Source organism: Haliotis rubra, unplaced genomic scaffold (assembly GCF_003918875.1).
Source record: "Haliotis rubra isolate DU_JTF1 unplaced genomic scaffold, ASM391887v1 Scf1438, whole genome shotgun sequence".
Classification (NCBI taxonomy): Eukaryota; Metazoa; Mollusca; class Gastropoda; order Lepetellida; family Haliotidae; genus Haliotis; species Haliotis rubra.
The window spans coordinates 163,426-185,133 of NW_025765379.1; the positions used below are offsets into that span (position 1 = coordinate 163,426).

Below are 21,708 nucleotides of genomic sequence, written 5' to 3' on the forward strand. Positions count from 1 at the left end.
GTGCCCATGTCAAACACTTTGTTGAAATCGCCTGAAGTTGTCGATGTGACCTTGTCTCCGGACCTGTACAGCTGTCCAAATGTGCATCATTCTGATTGTGTTTTTCGTGAGGCAAGGAGATCGGTTGTGATGGACATTACGTTCTCCCAGTGTAGTGGGAAACATAACAAAGGGAAATAACTTGGTTACAGGCGGCGCTTGTGTGCTATAAAAATGTCTGAGGTTTTGCAATACACCACTCTGAATAACAACATTTTCCTTTCATGTTATGGCAGTTTGTGTGGGTTTGTCGTCTGGTTTCGAAGACTTAAGTTTGTCACCATTTCATTACTAAGTCTGTAAAGAAGGGCTTATCTGTGTATATACCCAGCCTTTGGAGAGACGCCATCCATGGATTGTCTCCCTTTTGTAAGCGATCTTCCCGGAGACTATTTCTGTTACCTTCATCAACCATGTGGCGTAGCTCGTTATGTATACTTCACAGATTCCAAACACAATGTTGAATCAAAGAGAGGTCACTCTATAAAGTCACCAAACCTGACTAGAAAAATAGCCTAGATCTTTACAAGACACAGCATCACAATACCCTATAACATAAACGTCATTTTACCACTGTCAACCTGTCTCTAGATGTAGGCTGTTGTCTGCATGGATGTTAGTTGTCAGGGTGATAGTTTTGACCGGCTCGTGGTTGATAGCATCACTCTAGCTCCTGTTTTGGAAGTCGATGACCTCGATATTTGGATGACGGTCCGTGGTGGAGCCTGTGCCATTCTTTCATGTCATATAATCATCTCGGCCAGGTGGTTTCAATGTGTTTCCACTTCTACCGGGACCCTCCTCTATCCAGTATATATCTCCCATCTGAGTCCATATTTACAAACCAAACAACATGTCCATTACAAGTCGGGACCAGATAATTCAATGATTGATGGAATACGATGACGTATCCAAGAAGGCGAGCCTGACCGTCCTATCCCGTAAGTCATTTCCTACGACAATAGTAGGCGGTCCTGTCAGGTATGGGTTGATAAAAACCAAATTATAGACCGTGTTCTTGACAGAGGCTACTAAGGTTATCGGTGAATACAGGTCCCCAGTCACCTACTCATTTGTGTATGATGTCTTTTGTTCTAGATCACAGCTGACGAAACACAAATGGGTTAACCTCCAAATAGCAATATCGATTATGAAATTTATTAAAACAACATTCAGTGTAACATCAAAATATAAGTATTTACAATGCGAAGTATTCAATGTATAAGTATCAAATGTGTTGCAGGCAAGAGTGACTAACTATCGCCGTATCGTTTTACGAATCTACGTGTCCCTTGGTTTCCCCAAAATCCATGGCCTTGGATCTTGAATCATAATACGCTCCGGTTTTGAGTCATGTGGCCATTCGTCTTCCTTCAAATAATGGTAGAGGACCCGGTTCAGAGTTTTCCGCAAAAATAATCTTATCGTCAACTTGAAATATTACTAAACTTACAAATCTATTTTAGAATCGTATCGTGATATCGTGGTTTATGTACCGCTATTCACAGAACATAATTCGGTTCCTTAACCATTCAGGAACTGCCAGTCCTTGTTGAGACTCTCACTATTGTATCCACACCGTATTCCTTGATCTGCCGTACACGTGGGTTTGACGGCCACTGCGTTTGGTTTTCCTTCACAGACAAAGTTTATTCCACAATTCCACTACTGTAAGGTAGCCACCCCACTGACTGAGGTGGTCATTAAAATGTTTGTGTCAGGGTTACAACATAAACTCAATAGTTTTCATATCGTCTGTAAACAATGCATGGTCAGCAAGTCATGTGTTCTATTGATATCTTGGCCGTCAACTACAGAAACACTATGACTTGGCCCATGTCTTCTTCTTTAATGTCGCTGTAGATATGTTGAGAGTTCCGTGATGTAGTTTGCCGTATAGATGGCGTGCCCTCCGGGTCCGTCCTGCAATTATAATTCGTTTATTAGAATTAGGTGATATACATACCGTGTTGGAAAATCAGAGGTATATAACCAAAATAATAATAGCGTAGCGTGAGGGTGTAAATATAAAAGATAGAGCTACTATAATGAAATTATATTCCTCTGTATTCTAAATGATTAGGTTTAGAAATCAAGACAAATTATGCAGTGATTATAATGGCAATACAAGATAGAGTGGCCGTACAAATTCAATGGCAATACAATTACAATAAGGTACCGTTCGTGATTTATGGCTGGTGTGTGTGTGTGTGTGTGTGTGTGTGTGTGTGTGTGTGTGTGTCTCTCTCTCTCTCTCTGTGTGTGTGTGTGTGTGTAATGGTTTTGGCCTCACAACAACTCACCCTATTACAGGGGAAGCATTGAGTGTCATTGTGATACTGCTCTGAATTAAGAATTGTCTTTACAACATAGAATCAGGTCATGCTGGCGGTAGGACCACGTCTTCCACCTGGGACAGGTAAGGATCACCTGGTGTCAGGTCATTCTGGCGGTAGGACCACGTCTTCCACTGGGGACAGGTAAGCATCCCCTGGTGTCAGGTCATCAGTGACGACGTCAGGGATCAGGTGGGTGTACGATCGGGACGTTGATGAGGCTGGACTCTCTGGTGACGTATCACCATCTCTGTGTACAATGGCCGGAGCTGCTGGGAACACATCCGCTATGACCGGCATGTCGAGATTCAGCTCTTCTTCAAGGTGGCTATGGCTGACAGGTTGTATCTGCGGGTTGACGCCCATGTTCACTTCTATTTCACAGTAGAACTGGTAGTCGTCAGAAGGAGCCTGTTCCTCGTCAGCTGCAGCCTGTTCCTCGTCAGCTGCAGCCTGTTCCTCGTCAGCTGCAGCCTGTTCCTCGTCAGCTGCAGTGATCTGCCTGTAGGAACAGAAAAGGAAGTACAAAACAAACCCAAAGAAAAACAGTGAGAAGACTACGTTTGTATGAGAGTGCGTATTCCACTTTGAGCGGAAACATCTTCCAAGTGACCCAGTCGAGTTACACCTCCTCCTGTTGTCAATCACACAGATCATGCTGATTCGATGGGTAAAATGTAAGATCGTGTTATTTGTAAAAGAGACACCGTATGATGAGGATAGTTTGCTTGTATTGATCACAGCAGCACCATTCCAACTATATAAGGACGTCCTGAAAATATAGTCGAGTATTCACAAGGTTGATTTAAGCAACGAGGTTGCAAGTGACCTAATGGCAGTCGGCCGCCACCCGGTTTGTAAATATATTGTCACTTCCGTCAACGTTCCTGTGGACGAGCACGACGTAGCACGACGCTGGCTGGCCATAGACGCAGGCAACATTGTCCATGAACGGGCGCCTTTGGTAAGATGAATGATTAAGGTGTAAATCTGGACAGCAACAATCTGCAACTCTCCCATAATTCTACACCCAAATATAACAAAAATATATTCTCTTCAACAAAGTAGTAGACCCTGAATAAATATTGTGTGGGCATAATTCAAAAGGACCTACTTTCACATCTTACTCCATCACATTAATTGTTCTTGATATATCAGTAAAACCCCAGGTCTGATATGACGACAGGATAACATGAGTACCAACCTTCTTGCAGCATGACCCTTCCTGTAGCAGATGTAGTGTGACACCAGGAGAGCCAGAAGGAACGCAACACAACCTGTTGGGAGTCCGATGTTGATAACATTCACCTTGGAATCTGATGAGGAGTCATAATAATATAGATGATGAATAGATACCCAGTGCTGACATCAGGGGACTTTTAGGTTGGTTTGGGTGTAGATGGATTAAGGACAAATTGGTTTTGGGAAGATAAGCTGATGATTGGATGGGTTGAGAAGGAGATGGCTGTATGGATAGATGGGTAGGTGGCTAGACTAGGTGGTGGGTACTTTGAATGTTGGCATATGAGGTGATGGTTAGAGGCGTTGGTAGGTTGGATGTGTGCAAAGGTAGATGGGTTGATGGTTAGATTGGATGATGGATAGATGGATTGTCCATGTGTTAGTGGTCAGAGACGATAACAGTGAGATAGGGTGGTGCGTAGGTGTAGTGGGTAGACAGATGTGGAGGGAAAGAAATATGATTAAAATTTTGCAAGCAAAATGATAATGTTTATGCAAACAATCAGTTAGGTCGATGTTTGTATTGGTTATGGGGTTTAGAGTACCTGCATCACATGTCGGCGCATTAAGACAATAGTCCATGGAGCAGTTGCTGGTACAGGAACGTTCACATGCACCTTCACTGACGTCACATCCGTTGATACACGCGCCGGTCTTCTGATCACAGATCCCGTCACGGCAAACCTCACAGCTATTATTACAAAGGTCCCCAAAATACCCAGGTCTACATCCTTCCACACAGGTACCGTTTGTATGGGCCACAGGTTTGGTTCTTGCAGCGGTCACACGGCTCACAGTCTCTGCCGAAATAGCCAGATCTACATCCATCCACACACAGTCACCTACAGCATCACAGCGTCCACCACTACACAACCTGTACTGCATGGAAAGGAGCACCGTAGACCATACCAGCCGTCTACACAGCCATGGAGGCACTCGCCACTCTCCATGTGACACTCAGATGTACAAAACGCCGAAAGCAGTGGCACCATCGGGCAGACATCTGGCCGTGTGATTGGTGCTGGATACAAACTTACAGTGTTGACTGCACACATCCAGGCAGTAGGCCTCAGTTAATTCATAGTAACTGATACATTGAATTTTGCAGTTTATTCCATCGTAACCATGGATACAACCGTCAGTGCATTCCTCAAAGCCTCTCCCTGTCGCCTTACATCTATCATTCTTGCAGGCTTTGTTACATTTTGATCTACAGGACAGGTCGAAATACCCAGTGTTACATTCTGTTGTACAATATCCTCTCTTGTCGCAGTCTGAACACTCCTGGCTGTCCCTGCACTCTGTCGCTGTAAAGTAGTCAAATAGACACGTTAACGATTGATCTCGTTATAGTCCGCGATTCCCTTCCATGTATGTTACATAGCAAGACACACAACTATCAGTACTATACACCTCCTTGTCACACTGCCGCTGTAAAGTAGTCAAATAGACACGTTAACGATTGATCTCGTCATAGTCCGTGATTCCATCCATGTATGTTACATAGCAAGATATACAACTATCAGTACTATACACCTCCTTGTCACACTGCCGCTGTAAAGTAGTCAAATAGACACGTTAACCATTGATCTCGTCATAGTCCGTGATTCCTTCCATTTATGTTACATAGCAGAGACATACAACTATCAGTACTATACACCTCCTTGTCACACTGCCGCTGTAAAGTAGTCAAATAGACACGTTAACCATTGATCTCGTCATAGTCCGTGATTCCTTCCATGTATGTTACATAGCAAGACATACAACTATCAGTACTATACACCTCCTTGTCACACTGCCGGAAGATGTTTGTTTGTTGTCTCAAACAACTCAACAATATTCCTGCTATATAGCGACGGTCTGTAAATAACTCAGTCTGGACCAGACAATTAAGTGATCAACAGCATGGAAGCAACGATCTACGCAACTGGGGATACGATAACATGTGTCAACGAAGTCAGTGAGTCTGAGCACCCGACCCCGTTAGTCACCTCTTACGACAAGTATGGATTACTGAAGATCAATTCTAGCCCGGATCTTCACGGGTATTTTCGAAAGACACATGAACAGACAATTATTAGCTTGAACACAGCCTACAAACCTAGGGTGTTCTATGAGCGCTAATAGTGCTTCCGATGGGGTATCCTTGGGTATTTGAGAAACTAATTGTCCATTGTATGGGTCTAATTAGATTCTTGTTTCGCTATATTATATATCAAATACAATCAAAGCTTTGAACCCAACTCACTCACTGAGCCAACGACAATAATTTTCTATGATCTCGATAAACCTTGCAATAAATCTATTACAACATGTACTTCACTCTCAATCTATCCATTAACTTGGAATATTACACAAGTACTAACTAACTTACTTCTACACTATACTTTATTCGTGTTTCACAACATAGCAAATGTTACATCTGACATCTTAATGTTGTTCAATTTTAGATTTGATAATTGTTATTAAAAAATGACTACTTCACATGCCTTCAGTAAAGAGAGTATATACATAACCACTTCTCGATGACGCTGATGTTAAATCAGTGAAGGAATCTACGGCTGGAACTATATTAGAGTTACTATTTCTCCACTAATACCAGGGGATAATCTACAGTCTTCTATTCTCCCCGCTTATACTAACCCTGGTGATAGAGGATATAGGATCGAATCTACAAGGAAATTCATCAAACTCGAATCACTGTTTCCTGAAATATTTCTGACTGAAATAAGAAGGAAATTATTTTTTGCCCAAACTGTTCTAACACGGCAACGGAAATGTAAACATGAGAGAGAAACAGAAATGAATATAATTCTACGTGTCACGTGTCGATTCCGAGCTGTCGACTAAACGCAATGTATCAAAACGCATTGTACCAACAGGTCAATGTGAAACCCCAAAACGACAACGGCTGTACAATTACCAGTTGTATTCTAAATGATTAGGTTTAAAATCAAGAGACAAATTATGCAGTGATTATCACTTGCATAATTTAATCTTGATTTTTAAAATTAAAACAAGATAGAGTGGCCATTACAAATTCAATGGCAAATACAATTACATAAGGGACCGTTCATAATTTATGACTGGTGTGTGTATGTGTGTGTGTGTGCGTGCGTGCATGCGCGCGCGGATTGTAATGATGCTTTTAAGGGGGCATCACCATTTTGTTATCACCATCAAGTGTTATTAATATTAACATGGCACGGTGGTCAGAAGCTTTCGAAATACACCTGGGCTGGATTATCTGGCGATCTTCACACAACTGCGGGCAATGGTGTTATTTCAAATAACAGGAAGACGTGCTTGCCCTTATATGCTCGTTAAAAGTGACCCACACTATTAATGCTGTTGGAGATTCAAGACCCCAGAGAGTCTAAATATAGCAACTAAGACACCACTGCTCTCGACCTATGTCTGATCTATCAGAAAAATGAACTAGAATCTAAAAGAATATGAAAATGAGGAAACTATTAGAGTGGGCAAGAAAATTCTTTATATAGTATGAAGAAGGTCAAAAGCCAACCAAACAAGTTTTAATACTTGGAAAATCGAAATTACTTTAGTAAAATTACATATTGCCAGGTTAATGATAAGCAGAATATCGAAGTATGATGACCTGTTGAACACAAACAGGGCAAAACGTTCATTTCGGTGTTTGAGAATAAATGGTGATTCATCTCTGAACCAGACTGGCACAGTTCATGTTCAGTGTCACTCCATGGCATACGTTGTCGCGGATCTAAACGTCGTAATACAGAGACAACAACCGGTATTCTTGGTCTAAACCCGTCTATCGCTGATGATTCCTGATTGTTGGGTTCGTTACCCTCCTGAAACAAGGTACATGTCCTGCAGTCTCACTGGCATGTGGATGAATTTCCTCCTCCATGACATATTTATTTATTTATTTATTTATTTGTTTTGTTTATTTTTTATTTATTTATTTTTATTTATTTATTTATTTATTTATTTATTTATTTATTTATTTATTTATTTATTTATTTATTTATTTATTTATTTATTTATTTATTTATTTATTTATTTATTTATTTGTTTTATTTATTTTTTATTTATTTATTTTTTATTTATTTATTTATTTATTTATTTATTTATTTATTTATTTATTTATTTATTTATTTATTTATTTATTTATTTATTTATTTATTTATTTATTTATTTATTTATTTACTTATTTATTTATTTATATATATAGCGCCAATATCCAGATCACTATATCCAAGTTTACTGCACGTTGCTGTACCCGCAACTAGGTGTTTGCACGTATTCCTGTGGCCACCATCAGGTCATATACCAACGGAGTTCGTGGGTTCTTTTAATTGCACCGGGTTGTCGTTATAAACTTTGTTATAACGATTGGGATGGTGCACCACATGGATTAACGAGAATGTAATCACTTTCGTTCAATCATAGCTATTGCATTGTGTCAACAATAAGTTAACAGTCATTCTCATCATCTCCAGTGTGTTTCGTTACTTGAAGTACGTACACATGGATACATTGAGGGTAAGATGGCGATTATGGTGTCATGGGTTTAAACGTCTGTTTGCACCCAAGACATCAAATGACAAAGAACAAAATGAATAATGTAAATGAGATGATTAACCAATCTGCATCATTTTTAATTTCTTTTCATACCATTTTTACAGTTTCACATGGGCCCTAACATGAAGGGTAGAGATCAAGAGATGAAGTCAGGTTTGGTTATACAGAGGATGTAGCAATGACAATAATATAATATTGAGTAAGCCTTTTCAACATGAACTGAAATGTTGGCATATTTCGGATGTTTTACGATTAAAAATAATACTTTTGAAAAGGATGAGGGATCACATTAATTGGGTCGTTATGTTTACGACGGAATCCAAGAAGAATTTGTTATCTTCTGAAATTCAAATTTAAATCCAGTTTATCATTTAGCCAATCTTAGAGTTTCTGCCATATATGGGTAACCTTGCTACAATCATAAAGAGGTGGGGTGTTGTTTCTATAGAATTTGAGCAATAGCTCTATTGGTTATGGTCAATATGTTTCATTCTAAAAGTCTACTATTCGTTGGCAAAATATGATAAAGCAGTTTGTATTGAAACCACTGGAGATCTGTATCTTTTGTACAACAGAAAGGGAATATGGTTATAGTTGTGCCAAGCTGGAGGTGAAGGATTTTACTAATAGGCAGGCGAAATCACTTGGTTGGTGCCTGAATTCCGATATCGTTGCTTCAGGAATTTTGCAAGCCCGATTTCGCAACTTCGTAAAGACTAATAATAGCATTATTGGGAGTTATTCCCTTTGCATACAGGGCGTTTACACAAACAAATGTTTTCCGTTAGACTTCCATAGTAACGTTCTATTGTCTTAGGAAATAACCAGGTTGTTAAATGCAATTAAATGTATGTATATATGCTCAGTATGGCCTTAAAGCCACAATAAAGACACAATTTTTGACTAGGTTAACCAATTCCCTTTTACGAGTACAGGGTGGGGCGCAACTAAAAAGTACTAGAATTTGTACTTTACTAATAAAGTGTAATCCCAAATAAAACATATGTTACATTTGACCACTTTCTAAATGACATTGTGTAATCATAGAGTACAGGACGTTGAACAAAACAACCCCAGTTCCACACACCTTGGTCAAATGTCACCTACTTGAAAATATCTCTGCACACATTCAGCATAGGTCATCGTGTTAAAAAAAGACAGCACTAAATATTGAAAAATATGGTGAGTTTCAGTTGCTCGGTGGATGTACGTGTACAAAAAGACAAAACTCTAGCTGTCAGATTATTCTCATTACATTGAAGGCTTACGAAAAGTGTTTCTTAAACAATACAAAACACTGGATTTAGTTTGGAAGGAAAACTGAAATAGGCTTCATCCCTTCATGACGTTCGCCCTGGAATGTCTGGATTTTGAGGTTTTCAAGGTTTGCCACACTCTAGCCTTTTAACAGCTGGGAGGTTCGGTTCAAACAAACAACAAATCGCAATGCCAGCGATGACGGTGAACCATAGTAAACCACTGATCTCCACAAGGGTAAAAATATACATATTTCTAACTGTTTGGGAAAGGTTTGTCCTAGTTAACATGTGCCGAATCCATATAAAGTGAATAAAACATATTTTCACAAGCAAAACCTGAAATACTACTCATAATGTTATGAGCGATAATACATAGCAGTAGCACAGTGAAGATTATGTTAGTCCTTACCCTGTGTGGAAGATACTGTGACAACCAGGACCAGAAGCACGGAGAGAAGCACCATGGCTTGTCTGGAAGGAAATATATTCGTTAACACACACTGACGTAATGAATATCAAACCATGTTGATCTAGGTTGATATCACAGTTAAACACATATTGATATTGACAATATTGACATGAACATGCTATGTATCAATTGACAACTTGTGTTTTGCTGTATCAGAGGGATATCTTAACCCTACCTTTCACACGGGTGTTACAGCAATGAGTGCAACTGGTGATGTGTTGTTTGTAATATTTTCATCTTCCTTCTGGGGGGAAAGTATGACGTACCAATCTTCCTCCAGAGGAGGAAGTAAAGGTGCACACATTAGTAGTCTTGACTGGGTCAAAGGTCATGACACAAACACCACATGCAGCTAAAGGTTAATGTGAAAGCTGAAACACGCAAAGGCTGCACAAATCACAGAGACGACACAATTACGGCGTTACGTAAACGGCACAAACGTAGTTTTGTTGTTACCCCGTTTACATACAATATGAAGTAGGCACTTGTTTGTGTTATAGGAACATCTTACACTGCCTGAACAAGACCTTCTTTCATGTGCACACTCTAATGACTTCCCGCACACCTTCTAACGGGTCTGTTCAGGGGGGAAACGCCAGTCAATGTCATTACCGCATTAAATGTTCACGTGCAACTGACGTCCTGACACGAAAAATGTTATAATGAGTGAGTGAGTGAGTTTAGTTTTACGCCGCACTCAGCAATATTCCAGCTATATGGCGGCAGTCTGTAAATAATCGAGTCTGGACCACACAATCCAGTGATCAACAACATGAGCATGGATCTGCGCAATTGGGAACCGATGACATGTGTCAGCCAAATCAGCGAGCCTGACCACCCGATCCTGTTAGTCGCCTCTTACGACAATACTGAAGATCAATATTCTAATCCGGACCTTCAAGGATTAAAATGTGATTAGATATTTCTGTATTTCTTGATTTAAAGTACAAAGTTTCTCCTTCTTGGAGGTGTTAACAGTAAGTGAAGATATTCTTACTGTTTAATGTTCGTTGTGATCATTGCCCTGCATTCCTGTGTCCTGATTAGCTGCACTAGTCCCAAATGTATAAAATAAAATAAGACACGACAGTCGAGGGAATTATATCAACATCAATGGCGGATCCAGAGAGGGAGATCCGCCCATCATCATGCACAGGCCTTGTTAGCTGTATTCACGCTCATGCAGCTTCGTGCAAACCTTTCCATGAAGGCGAACAACGTATGTGATGGGCCTGCAGGATCGCTTGCCTGATGTTTTACTGCTCGCCGGTTGTTTACTGCAAGCCGGTTGTTTTACTGCTCACCGGTCGTTTTACTGCAAGCCTGTTGTTACTGCAAGCCTGTTGTTTTACTGCAAGCCGGTTGTTTTACTGCAATCCCTCATGGTTTACTGCAAGCCTGTTGTTTTACCGCAAGACGGTTGTTTTACTGCAAAGCCAATTGTTTTACTGGAAGCCGGTTGTTTTACTGCAAGCCGGTTGTTTTACTGCTCGTTGGTTGTTTTACTGCTCGTCAGTTGTGTTACTGCTCACCGGTTGTTTTACGGTTGTTTTACTGCTTACCGGTTGTTTTACTGCAAGCCTGTTGTGTTACTGCTTGCCTGTTGTTTTTACTGCTCGCCGGTTCTTTTACTGCTCGCCGGTTGTTTTACTGCACGCCTGTTGTTTTACTGCTCGCGGTTGTTTTACTGCTCACCGGTTGTTTTACGAAAAGGCTGTTGTTTAACTGCAAGCCGGTTGTTTTACTGCTTGCGGTTGTTTTACTGCTCTCCGGTTGTTTTGCTGCAAGCCTGTTGTGTTACTGCTCACCGGTTGTTTTACTGCTCTCCGGTTGTTTTACTGCAAGCCTTTTGTTTTACTGCTTGCCGGTTGTTTTACTGCTTGCAGCTGTTTTACTGCTCGCCGGTTGTTTTACTGGAAACCTGTTGTTTTACAGCAAGCCTGTTGTTTTACTGCTCACCGGTTGTTTTACTGCTGCTCGCCGGTTGTTTTACTGCTTGCCGGTTGTTTTGCTGCAAGTCTGTTGATTTACTGCTCACCTGTTGTCTTACTGCAAGCCGGTTCTTTTACTGCTCGCCGGGGTTTCTACTGCCAGCATGTTGTTTTACTGCTCGCCAGTTGTGTTACTGCTCACCGGTTGTTTTACGGTTGTTTTACTGCTCACTAGTTGTTTTACTGCAGCCGGTTGTTTTACTGCAAGCCTGTTGTTTTACTGTTTGCCAGTTGTTTTACTGCTCGCCGGTTGTTTTACTACAAGTCTTTTGTTTCACTGCTCGCCATTGTTTTTGCTGCAAGCCTGTTGTTTTACAGCCAGCCTGTTGTTTTACTGCTCACCGGTTGTTTTACTGGAAGCCTGCTGTTTTACTGCAAGCCGGTTGTTTTACTGCAAGCCTGTTGTTTTACTGCTTGCCTGTTGTTTTACTGCTCACTGGTTGTTTTACTTCCCGCCGGTTCTTTTACTGCTCGCCGGTTGTTTTACTGCAAGTCTGTTGTTTTACTGCTCGCCTGTTGTTTTACTGTTCGCCGGTTGTTTTACTGCAAACCGGTTGTGTTACTGCTCACCGGTTGTTTTACGGTTGTTTTACTGCTCACTAGTTGTTTTACTGCAGCCTGTTGTTTTACTGCTCGCAGGTTGTTTTACTGCAAGCCGGTTGTTTTACTGCAAGCCGGTTGTTTTACTGTTTGCCAGTTGTTTTACTGCTCGCCGGTTGTTTCACTACAAGTCTTTTGTTTTACTGCTCGCCATTGTTTTACTGCAAGCCGGTTGTTTTACTGCTCGTCGGTCGTGTTACTGCTCACCGGTTGTTTTGCAGCAAGCCTGTTGTTTTACAGCCAGCCTGTTGTTTTACTGCTCGCCGGTTGTTTTACTGGAAGCCTGCTGTTTTACTGCAAGCCTGTTGTTTTACTGCAAGCCTGTTGTTTTACTGCTTGCCTGTTGTTTTACTCTGCTCACTGGTTGTTTTACTGCAAGTCTGTTGTTTTACTGCGAGCCTGTTGTTTTACTGTTCGCCGATTATTTTACTGCAAACCGGTTGTTTTACTGCTCGCCGGTTGTTTTGCTGCTCACTGGTTGTTTTACTGCTTGCCTGTTGTTTTACTGCTCACCGGTTGTTTTACTGCAAGCCGGTTGTTTTACTGCAAAGTCCGTTGTTTTACTGCAAGCCTGTTGTTTTACTGCTCACCGGTTGTTTTACTGCTCGCAGGTTGTTTTAGTGCTTGTCGGTTGTTTTACTGCAAGTCTGTTGTTTTACTGCTCGCCGGTTGTTTTAGTGAAACCTTGTTTCTTCTGTAGACATGGTGTAATACCACTGGTGCAGCCCGCCCCGGGTATTGCCTTCTCCATCCCAGTCGTTGCCGCCTATTGCAGGCTCTTATGGTCAAATTTGCCTGTACCGTTTTCAATGTACCCTCATGTATATGTACTTGTACGATTTGAATCTACAGCGTCCTGTAGTGGACGTACAGAGACGATCTTGTCTAGGTGTCGTTACTTAGGCCGGCCACGATGGTCTGTATAAACCCGTTCATGCAGACAACAGAACCAAACTCAGAATTGCGTTGAAATACAAAGAAATACGTTGAGTCCAAACATCTTTAGCTGGTTATCCAATGCATGATAAACAACTTCACAAATGCAATGAGCGGAGTTTCCTGGTCTGTCATAGTTTATATAACAGTAATTAATGAAACTGTGAGAGGCTCGGATTGACTGACAAGCCAATCTACAATGCAGTATTGATGAGGATTATAAATTGAGATTAGCGTCGTATAAATAATTGCAATTAAGTTACACATGTTCCGGCAACATAGTTTTTGGCTTTTTGAATTCGGACAATGACTGCCCTGAATCAGTCGCTATGACATCCCTCGACCCGACATGCTGGACGGTGCTTGCCAAACGGTCGGGAAATTACACGTTTTGATTTGCAAAACATTCGGGTATAATATAATCTCTATCGTACCCACATTAAAATTATGTAATTCGTTAATTAGGACATCTCGGTTATATTCCTAAGCTTATACACAGCTCAAATGTAGTTGTGACTATGACCTCTCCTGTAGCGCACCCAGTTTGACGTGTCTGTCCACGTTCACGCAGGTCCGAAAAAATGCACAGATTCAGATGCAACACCAGGGTATTGTGAAAATACAATTCAACGGTAGCTGGATAAAAAATAAGTTCCTTTATATTTTGTCGGTAGTACACGAAAATAAATATATATTTCGAGGATTCGAACCGCAGCCAGGTGGGGTTGAAGCGCACCGGTGTGGGGAAACGGGTTCGGAAGTGTTGCGGCACCTTTTCGACTGTTTTAAGGTGCGCTGTAAGAGCCCTCCGCCCGCAGAACGAGAAGCACACCATCCGTGCAGAGCCTTTCCCCTGCCGGCGCTGAACCTTTCCAGCTGTGCCTGCATGGCGGCAAAACGAATCCATCGGCGTGTCGCTCCAAAATGCGCTGTTTCGGCACGTTCGCCCCACCGATTTTGGGGGTGAGCGTTAAGCGTTGTCGGGCCGGATATCGTCTTGCTGATCTATGCGTTAAGTAATACGTGGCTCACCAGGGTAGGGACTGAACAGCGGCTTGTGAATTTTTGTCGTGTTTGTACTTTGTCATTTTTTCGCTTTTTTCCCGCCCATGTGAGCGGCGCTTAGTATGACGGCAAGGGGAAGGCATCTCTGGAGGGGTGCGGTTTGCCGTTGGGCGTGAGGGGAGGGTGCGTGTGCATGTCGGAAGTAAAAAAACCCGCGTGGTTCAGACCTATTTTGGCTCGTTTTGGGCCTGTTTTGAGTCCAGCGGCTGGTATCTAGGGTTAGCGTTTTTTGGCTAAGTCCACGGCGCTTAGTATGACGGCGAGGGAAGGCATTTCTGGATGGGTGCGGTTTGCCTTTGGCCGTGAGGGAGGTGCGTGTGCATGTCGGAAGTGCAAAAAACCGCGTGTTTCGGGCTTATTTTGGCTCGTTTTGGCCTATTTCTACGTGCTAGGGTTAGCACCAGAAGTCGAGCTAACGGTGAGTGTTAGGGCTGGGCTTAGGGTTAGAGCTAGGGTTAGGTGCTTAGCTAGGGTTAGGTCGATTTTCACCCTTTGGTCGATTTGGGTGCGATTTTTTCCTTGTGTTGGTTTGAGTGAGACGGTGGGCCCGTGTTGGGGTGGTTTGTTGGGGGTAGAGCGATGGAGGACTGCTGCCTGCTCCCATTTTTTTCGCTTTGGGGGTGCGTTTTAGCCGTACGGGACTGCATTTTGAACCCTGTGGCCGTTCAAACCTGTTTTGGCGGCGCCTTTTGTGGTGTTGGTCGGTGTATCGACGGTGCACGGCGTTTGGTGTGGTTTGGTGAGGGTAGAGTGTCGTAGTGCTATTGCCGCTCCCGTTTTGCTGCTTATTATGTGGCGTTTCTGGCCGTGCGCCACTGCGCTTCCGCTCTTATCGCCGTTTTATGTGTTTTGGTGATGTGTTTTGGTCGTATCCGTCAGCGTCAGCTGGCGCAAAAGTAATAAGGGTTGGTTTTAGTGTGGGGTCGAGGGTCCGAGGACTCATTCCGCTCCCCTTTGCCGTTTATTTGATGCGCGTTTTAGCTGTACGCTTCTGTGTTTCGGCGTTTTGGGTTGTTTTGTTGATGTGTTTTTCATCGTTGCCGTCAGCGTGCAGTCATCCCACATATGACATCCTTACCTTGTCAGCATGCTGACGGGGTTAATCTCTTTGGTCATGTGGACAAGGCGTCCGATTTCGGATTAGAAGGTACGTGGTTCGAATCCCAGAACGGGACTCGGAAACTTTATGGCCGCTACATTTATACTATCTCTGTTGGTTCAGGGGTATTCACTACAAGGATGCGTCCCCCGATACGATGTATAGTATTTATGCTTAATTATATTAATTGTGCATGATTGACGTTATAGGACGTGCAATATGTTCAATCCCGAAGAATGTGTTAATGTATGACAAGAGGAATAAACCGTAAATGTCAATGTGTTAGTAGTATTAGTCCATCACAATCATCATGCGTTCTCTAGGGTCGAACTACATGGAGGGGTTCTCAACATCCGGGTTACAATTGGTCTTCAGCAACCCATGCTTGCCATAAGAGACGACTAACTTCATCGGTAGGTCAGGCTCGCTGACGTGGCTGGCACATGTCATCATATCCCAGTTGCGTAGATCGATGTTCATGCTGTTGATCACTTAATTGTCTGGTCCAGACTCCATTATTTACAGACCGCCGTCATATAGCTGGAATATTGCTGAGTGGAGATCGGAGTTAAACAACAAACAAACATCTTACGACTGTCCTCGCTCTATTCCTGAAGAGTCAGAAGCAATGCTGCTACATCAGAATGTAGGTAAAAGTAGTCTTGCAAACATAATGTTAATGATTTATGTCTTGAAATAACATCTGTAAATCAATCAAATAGTCCTCTACAGTTGTACTGTGTGTAAGGCTGTAGGCCCCTACGGTCCTTTGTATGGTGGCCCAACTTTGGTTCTTGTTGGTCTATAGTCTATAGTCTATTGTGTAAACATAGTCATATCTGTTTATCTATGATGTGAGCATCACAGCTTCAATTATATTTGTGTAATGCATGTCTTCGACCGCTTTTGTCGACAACCTTTTATGGTCTTTATAGATTTGTAAATTCTTCACTACGTGCCTGCTACCGGTAGGACAGGACCGTTTTGGCGAGCATCTTGTGTCATCACTTATTATCAGTTATCTATTAAAAATCAAAGCTACATTTTCTTCTTTACTCCAGCGGAATTAGTTTCTGATGACAATGAATGCTGGTGTTGAATTGAACACACGTTCTATATCAAATATCATATCTCGATTTGAATTGAATTAGTCACTCACAATGTTCAGAGTAAGGTCCGCATCTGGTCCCGCATATGGCGATCTACCAACGACTGCTGGGACAGATTGGGTTATTAAATATTGCTGCTACTTCGTCATCGACTATTTCTGTGTTTGTTTAATGGTTTCACAATTTCTGGGTTAATCTTGGCGTATGAGGCAGGGTCTCACAGTCTGCGTGGAGGAAACCTTCGACCGACTGCCGTAGACAGATGATATACCGGAAGGAATGTATGTAAGGCAGGGATGGAGGAAACCTTCTACCGACCGCCGCAGACAGATGATATACCGGAAGGAATGTATGTAAGGCAGGGCTGGAGGAAACCTTCGACCGACCGCCGCAGACAGATGATATACCGGAAGGAATGTATGTGAGGCAGGGCTGGAGGAAAGTTACATGCCAAAGGTGCCCATGTCAAACACTTTGTTGAAATCGCCTGAAGTTGTCGATGTGACCTTGTCTCCGGACCTGTACAGCTGTCCAAATGTGCATCATTCTGATTGTGTTTTTCGTGAGGCAAGGAGATCGGTTGTGATGGACATTACGTTCTCCCAGTGTAGGGAAATATAACAAAGGGAAATAACTTGGTTACAGGCGGCGCTTGTGTGCTATAAAAGATGTCTGAGTTTTGCAATACATCACTCTGAATAACAACATTTTCCTTTCATGTTATGGCAGTGTTGTGGGTTTGTCGTCTGGTTTCGAAGACTTAAGTTTGTCACCATTTCATTACTAAGTATGTAAAGAAGGGCTTATCTGTGTATATACCCAGCCTTTTGAGAGACGTCATCCATGGATTGTCTCCTTTTGTAAGCGATCTTCCCGGAGACTATTGCTTGTTACCTTCATCAACCATGTGGCGTAGCTCGTTATGTATACTTCACAGATTCCAAACACAATGTTGAATCAAAGAGAGGTCACTCTATAATGTCACCAAACCTGACTAGAAAAATGGCCTAGATCTTTACAAGACACAGCATGACAATACCCTATAGCATAAACGTCATTTTACCACTGTCAAGCTGTCTCTAGAAGTAGGCTGTTGTCTGCATGAATGTTAGTTGTCAGGGTGATAGTTTTGACCGGCTCGTGGTTGATAGCATGTCTCTAGCTCCTGTTTTGGAAGTCGATGACCTCGACATTTTGGATGACGGTCCATGGTGGAGCCCGTGCCATTCTTTCATGTCATATAATCATCTCGGCCAGGTGGTTTCAATGTGTTTCCACTTCTACGGGGACCCTCCTCTATCCAGTATATATCTCGCATCTGAGTCCATATTTACAAACCAAACAACATGTCCATCACACGTCGGGACCAGATAATTCAATGATTGATGGAATACGATGACGTATCCAAGAAGGCGAGCCTGACCGTCCGATCCCGTAAGTCATTTCCTACGACAATAGTAGGCGGTCCTGTCTGGTATGGGTTGATAAAACCAAATTATAGACCGTGTTCTTGACAGAGGCTACTAAGGTTATCGGTGAATACAGGTCCCCAGTCACCTACTCATTTGTGTATGATGTCTTTTGTTCTAGATCACAGCTGACGAAACACAAATGGGTTAACCTCCAAATAGCAATATCGAATATGAAATTTATTAAAACAACATTCAGTGTAACATCAAAATATAAGTATTTACAAAGCGAAAGTATTAAATGTATAAGTATCAAATGTGTTGCAGTCAAGAATGACTAACTATCGCCGTATCGTTTTACGAATCTTCGTGTACCTTGGTTTTCAAAAATCCATGACCTTGGATCTTGAATCAAAATACGCTCTGGTTCATGAGTCATGTGGCCATTCGTCTTTCTTCAAATAATGGTAGAGGACCCGCTTCCAGAGTTTTCCGCAAAAATAATCTTATCGTCAACTTGAAATATTACTAAACTTACAAATCTATTTTAGAATCGTATCGTGATATCGTGGGTTTATGTGCCGCTATTCACAGAACATAATTGGTTCCTTAACCATTCAGGAACTGCCAGTCCTTGTTGAGACTATCACTATTGTATCCACACCGTATTCCTTGATGATCTGCCTGCCCGTACACGTGGGGTTTGACGGCCACTGCGTTTGGTTTTCCTTCACAGACAAAGTTTATTCCACAATTCCACTACTGTAAAGTAGCCACCCCACTGACTGAGGTGGTCATTAACATGTTTGTGTCAGGGGTTACAACATAAACACAATAGTTTTCATATCGTCTGTAAACGGTGCATGGTCAGCAAGTCATATTTGTCTTGGATCTATTGATATCTTGGCCGTCATCTACAGAAACACTATGACTTGGCCCATGTCTTCTTCTTCTTTAATGTCGCTGTAGATATGTTGAGAGTTCCATGATGTAGTTTGCCGTGAAGATGGCGTGCCTTCCTGGTCCGTCCTGCAATTATAATCCGTTTATTAGAATTAGGTGATATACATACCGTGTTGGGAAATCAGAGGTATATAACCAAAATAATAATAGCGTAGCGTGAGGGTGTAAATATAAAAGATAGAGCTATTATAATGAAATTATATTCCTCTGTATTCTAAAATGATTAGGTTTAGAAATCAAGACAAATTATGCAGTGATTATAATGGCAATACAAGATAGAGTGGCCGTACAAATTCAATAGCAGCAATACAATTACAATAAGGGACCGTTCGTGGTGTGTGGTGTGTGTGTGTGTGTGTGTGTCTGTCTCTCTCTCTCTCTCTCTCTCTCTCTCTCTCTGTGTGAGTGTGTGTGTGTGTAATGGTTTTGGCCTCACAACAAGTCACCCTACTACAGGAAGCATTGGAGTGTCATTGTGATACTGCTCTGAATTAAGAAATTGTCTTTACAAACATAGAATCAGGTCATTCTGGCGGTGTAGAACCACGTCTTCTACCTGGGACGGAGTAAGCATCACCTCGTGTCAGGTCATTCTGGCGGTAGGACCACGTCTTCCACTGGGGACAGGTAAGCATCGCCTGGTGTCAGGTCATCAGTGACGACGTCAGGGATCAGGTGGGTGTATGATCGGGACGTTAATGAGGCTAGACTCTCTGGTGACGTATCACCATCTCTGTGTACAATGGCTGGAGCTGCTGGGAACACATCCGCTATGACCGGCATGTCGAGATTCAGCTCTTCTTCAGGGGTGGCTATGGCTGACAGGGTTGTATCTGCGAGTTGACGCCCATGTTCACTTCTAATTTCACAGTAGAACTGGTAGTCGTCAGAAGGAGCCCGTTCCTCGTCAGCTGCAGCCTGTTCCTCGTCAGCTGCAGCCTGTTCCTCGTCAGCTGCAGCCTGTTCCTCGTCAGCTGCAGTGATCTGCCCTGTAGGAACAGAAAGGAAGTACAAAACAAACCCAAAGAATAACAGTGAGAAGACTACGTTTGTAAGAGAGAGTGTATTCCACTTTGAGCGGAAACATCTTCCAAGTGACCCAGTCGAGTTACACCTCCTCCTGTTGTCAATCACAGATCATGCTGATTCGATAGGTAAAATGTAAGATCGTGTTATTTGTAGAAAGAGACACCGTATGATGAGGATAGTTTGCTTGTATTGATCACAGCCGCGACATTTCCAACTAAGGACGTCCTGTAAATATAGTGGGAGTATACAAGACTGATTTAAGTAACGGGGTTGCAAGTGACCTATTGGCAGTCGGCTGTCCACCCAGCTTGTAAATATGTTGTCACTTCCGTCAACGTTCCTGTGGACAAGCACAGCTGGACACAGACAACGTTGTCCATGAACGGGCGCCTTTGGGTAAGATGAATGATTAAGGCATAAGCAGGGGACGGCAGCAATCTGCAACTCTCCCGTAATTTTGTTCAAATATAACAAAATATATTCTCTTCAACAAAGTAGTACACCCTGAATTATATAATTGAATACCAAGTATTTGAACAAAGACACGTGTTGACGATTTTGATACAAAATTGTGTTGGCATAATTCATAAGGACCTACTTTCACATCTTACTCCATCAAGACATTCATTGTTCTTGATATATCAATAAAACAATTCAGGTCGGAATGACGACAGGATAACATGAGCACCAACCTTCTTGCAGCATGCCCCTTCCTGTAGCAGATGTAGTGTGACACCATCAGAGCCAGAAGGAACACCACAACCTGTTGGGAGTCCGATACTGATACCATTCACCTTGGAATCTGATGTGGAGTCATAATGATATAGATGATGAATAGATACCCAGTGCTGACATCGGGGACTTTTTGGTTGGTTTGGGTGTAGATGGATTAAGGACAAATTGGTTTTGGGATGATAAGCTGATGATTGGATGGGTTGAGAAGGAGATGGCTCTATGGATAGATGGGTAGGTGGCTAGACTGGGTGGTGGGTACTTTGAACGTTGACATATGAGGTGATGGTCAGAGACGTTGGTAGGTTGGATGTGTGCAAGGGTAGATGGGTTGGTGGTTAGATTGGATGATGGATAGATGGATTGTTCATTCGTTAGTGGTCAGAGAGGATAACAGTAAGATAGGGTGGTGCGTAGGAGTAGTGGGTAGACAGATATGGAGGGAAAGAAATAGGATTCATTTTTTGCAAGCAAAATGATAATGTTTATGCAAACAATCAGTTAGGTCGATGTTTGTATTGGTAATAGAGTACCTGCATCACATGTCGGCGCATTAAGACAATAGTCCATGGAGCAGTTGCTGGTACAGGAACGTTCACATCCACCTTCACTGACGTCACATCCGTTGACGCACGCGCCGGTCTTCTGATCACAGATCCCGTCACGGCAAACCTCACAGCTGTTATTACAAAGCACTCCAAAATACCCAGGTCTACATCCGTCCACACAGGTACCGTTGTGTGGGCCACGTCACCCAGTTCTTGCAGCGGCTTACAGTCTTACACGGCTCACAGTCCCTGCCGAAATAGCCAGATCTACATCCATCCACACGAGTGACCGACAGCATCACAGCGTCCACCACTA

General features: G+C 42.5%; 1 protein-coding gene across 3 annotated transcripts; it reads right to left on the reverse strand.

Annotated features, from left to right (window-relative positions):
• Window positions 1-1,175: 1,175 nt before the first annotated feature.
• On the reverse strand, window positions 1,176-10,115 carry LOC124269303 (scavenger receptor class F member 1-like). Of its 3 annotated transcripts, XM_046704310.1 has the most exons (5): window positions 10,087-10,115; window positions 9,852-9,913; window positions 3,580-3,691; window positions 2,470-2,877; window positions 1,176-1,962 (listed from the first exon to the last, which is right to left on the reverse strand). In XM_046704310.1, exons 2-4 carry the CDS (start codon window positions 9,904-9,906, stop codon window positions 2,481-2,483), a joined length of 564 nt encoding a protein of 187 aa, XP_046560266.1. In that variant the 5' UTR covers window positions 9,907-9,913; window positions 10,087-10,115; the 3' UTR covers window positions 1,176-1,962; window positions 2,470-2,480. The 3 variants fall into 3 exon arrangements, with proteins under 3 accessions (XP_046560266.1, XP_046560265.1, XP_046560267.1); XM_046704309.1 differs by lacking the exons at window positions 9,852-9,913; window positions 10,087-10,115 and adding an exon at window positions 4,163-4,461; XM_046704311.1 differs by lacking the exons at window positions 2,470-2,877; window positions 9,852-9,913; window positions 10,087-10,115 and adding an exon at window positions 4,163-4,461.
• Between the last annotated feature and the right edge of the window lie 11,593 nt (window positions 10,116-21,708).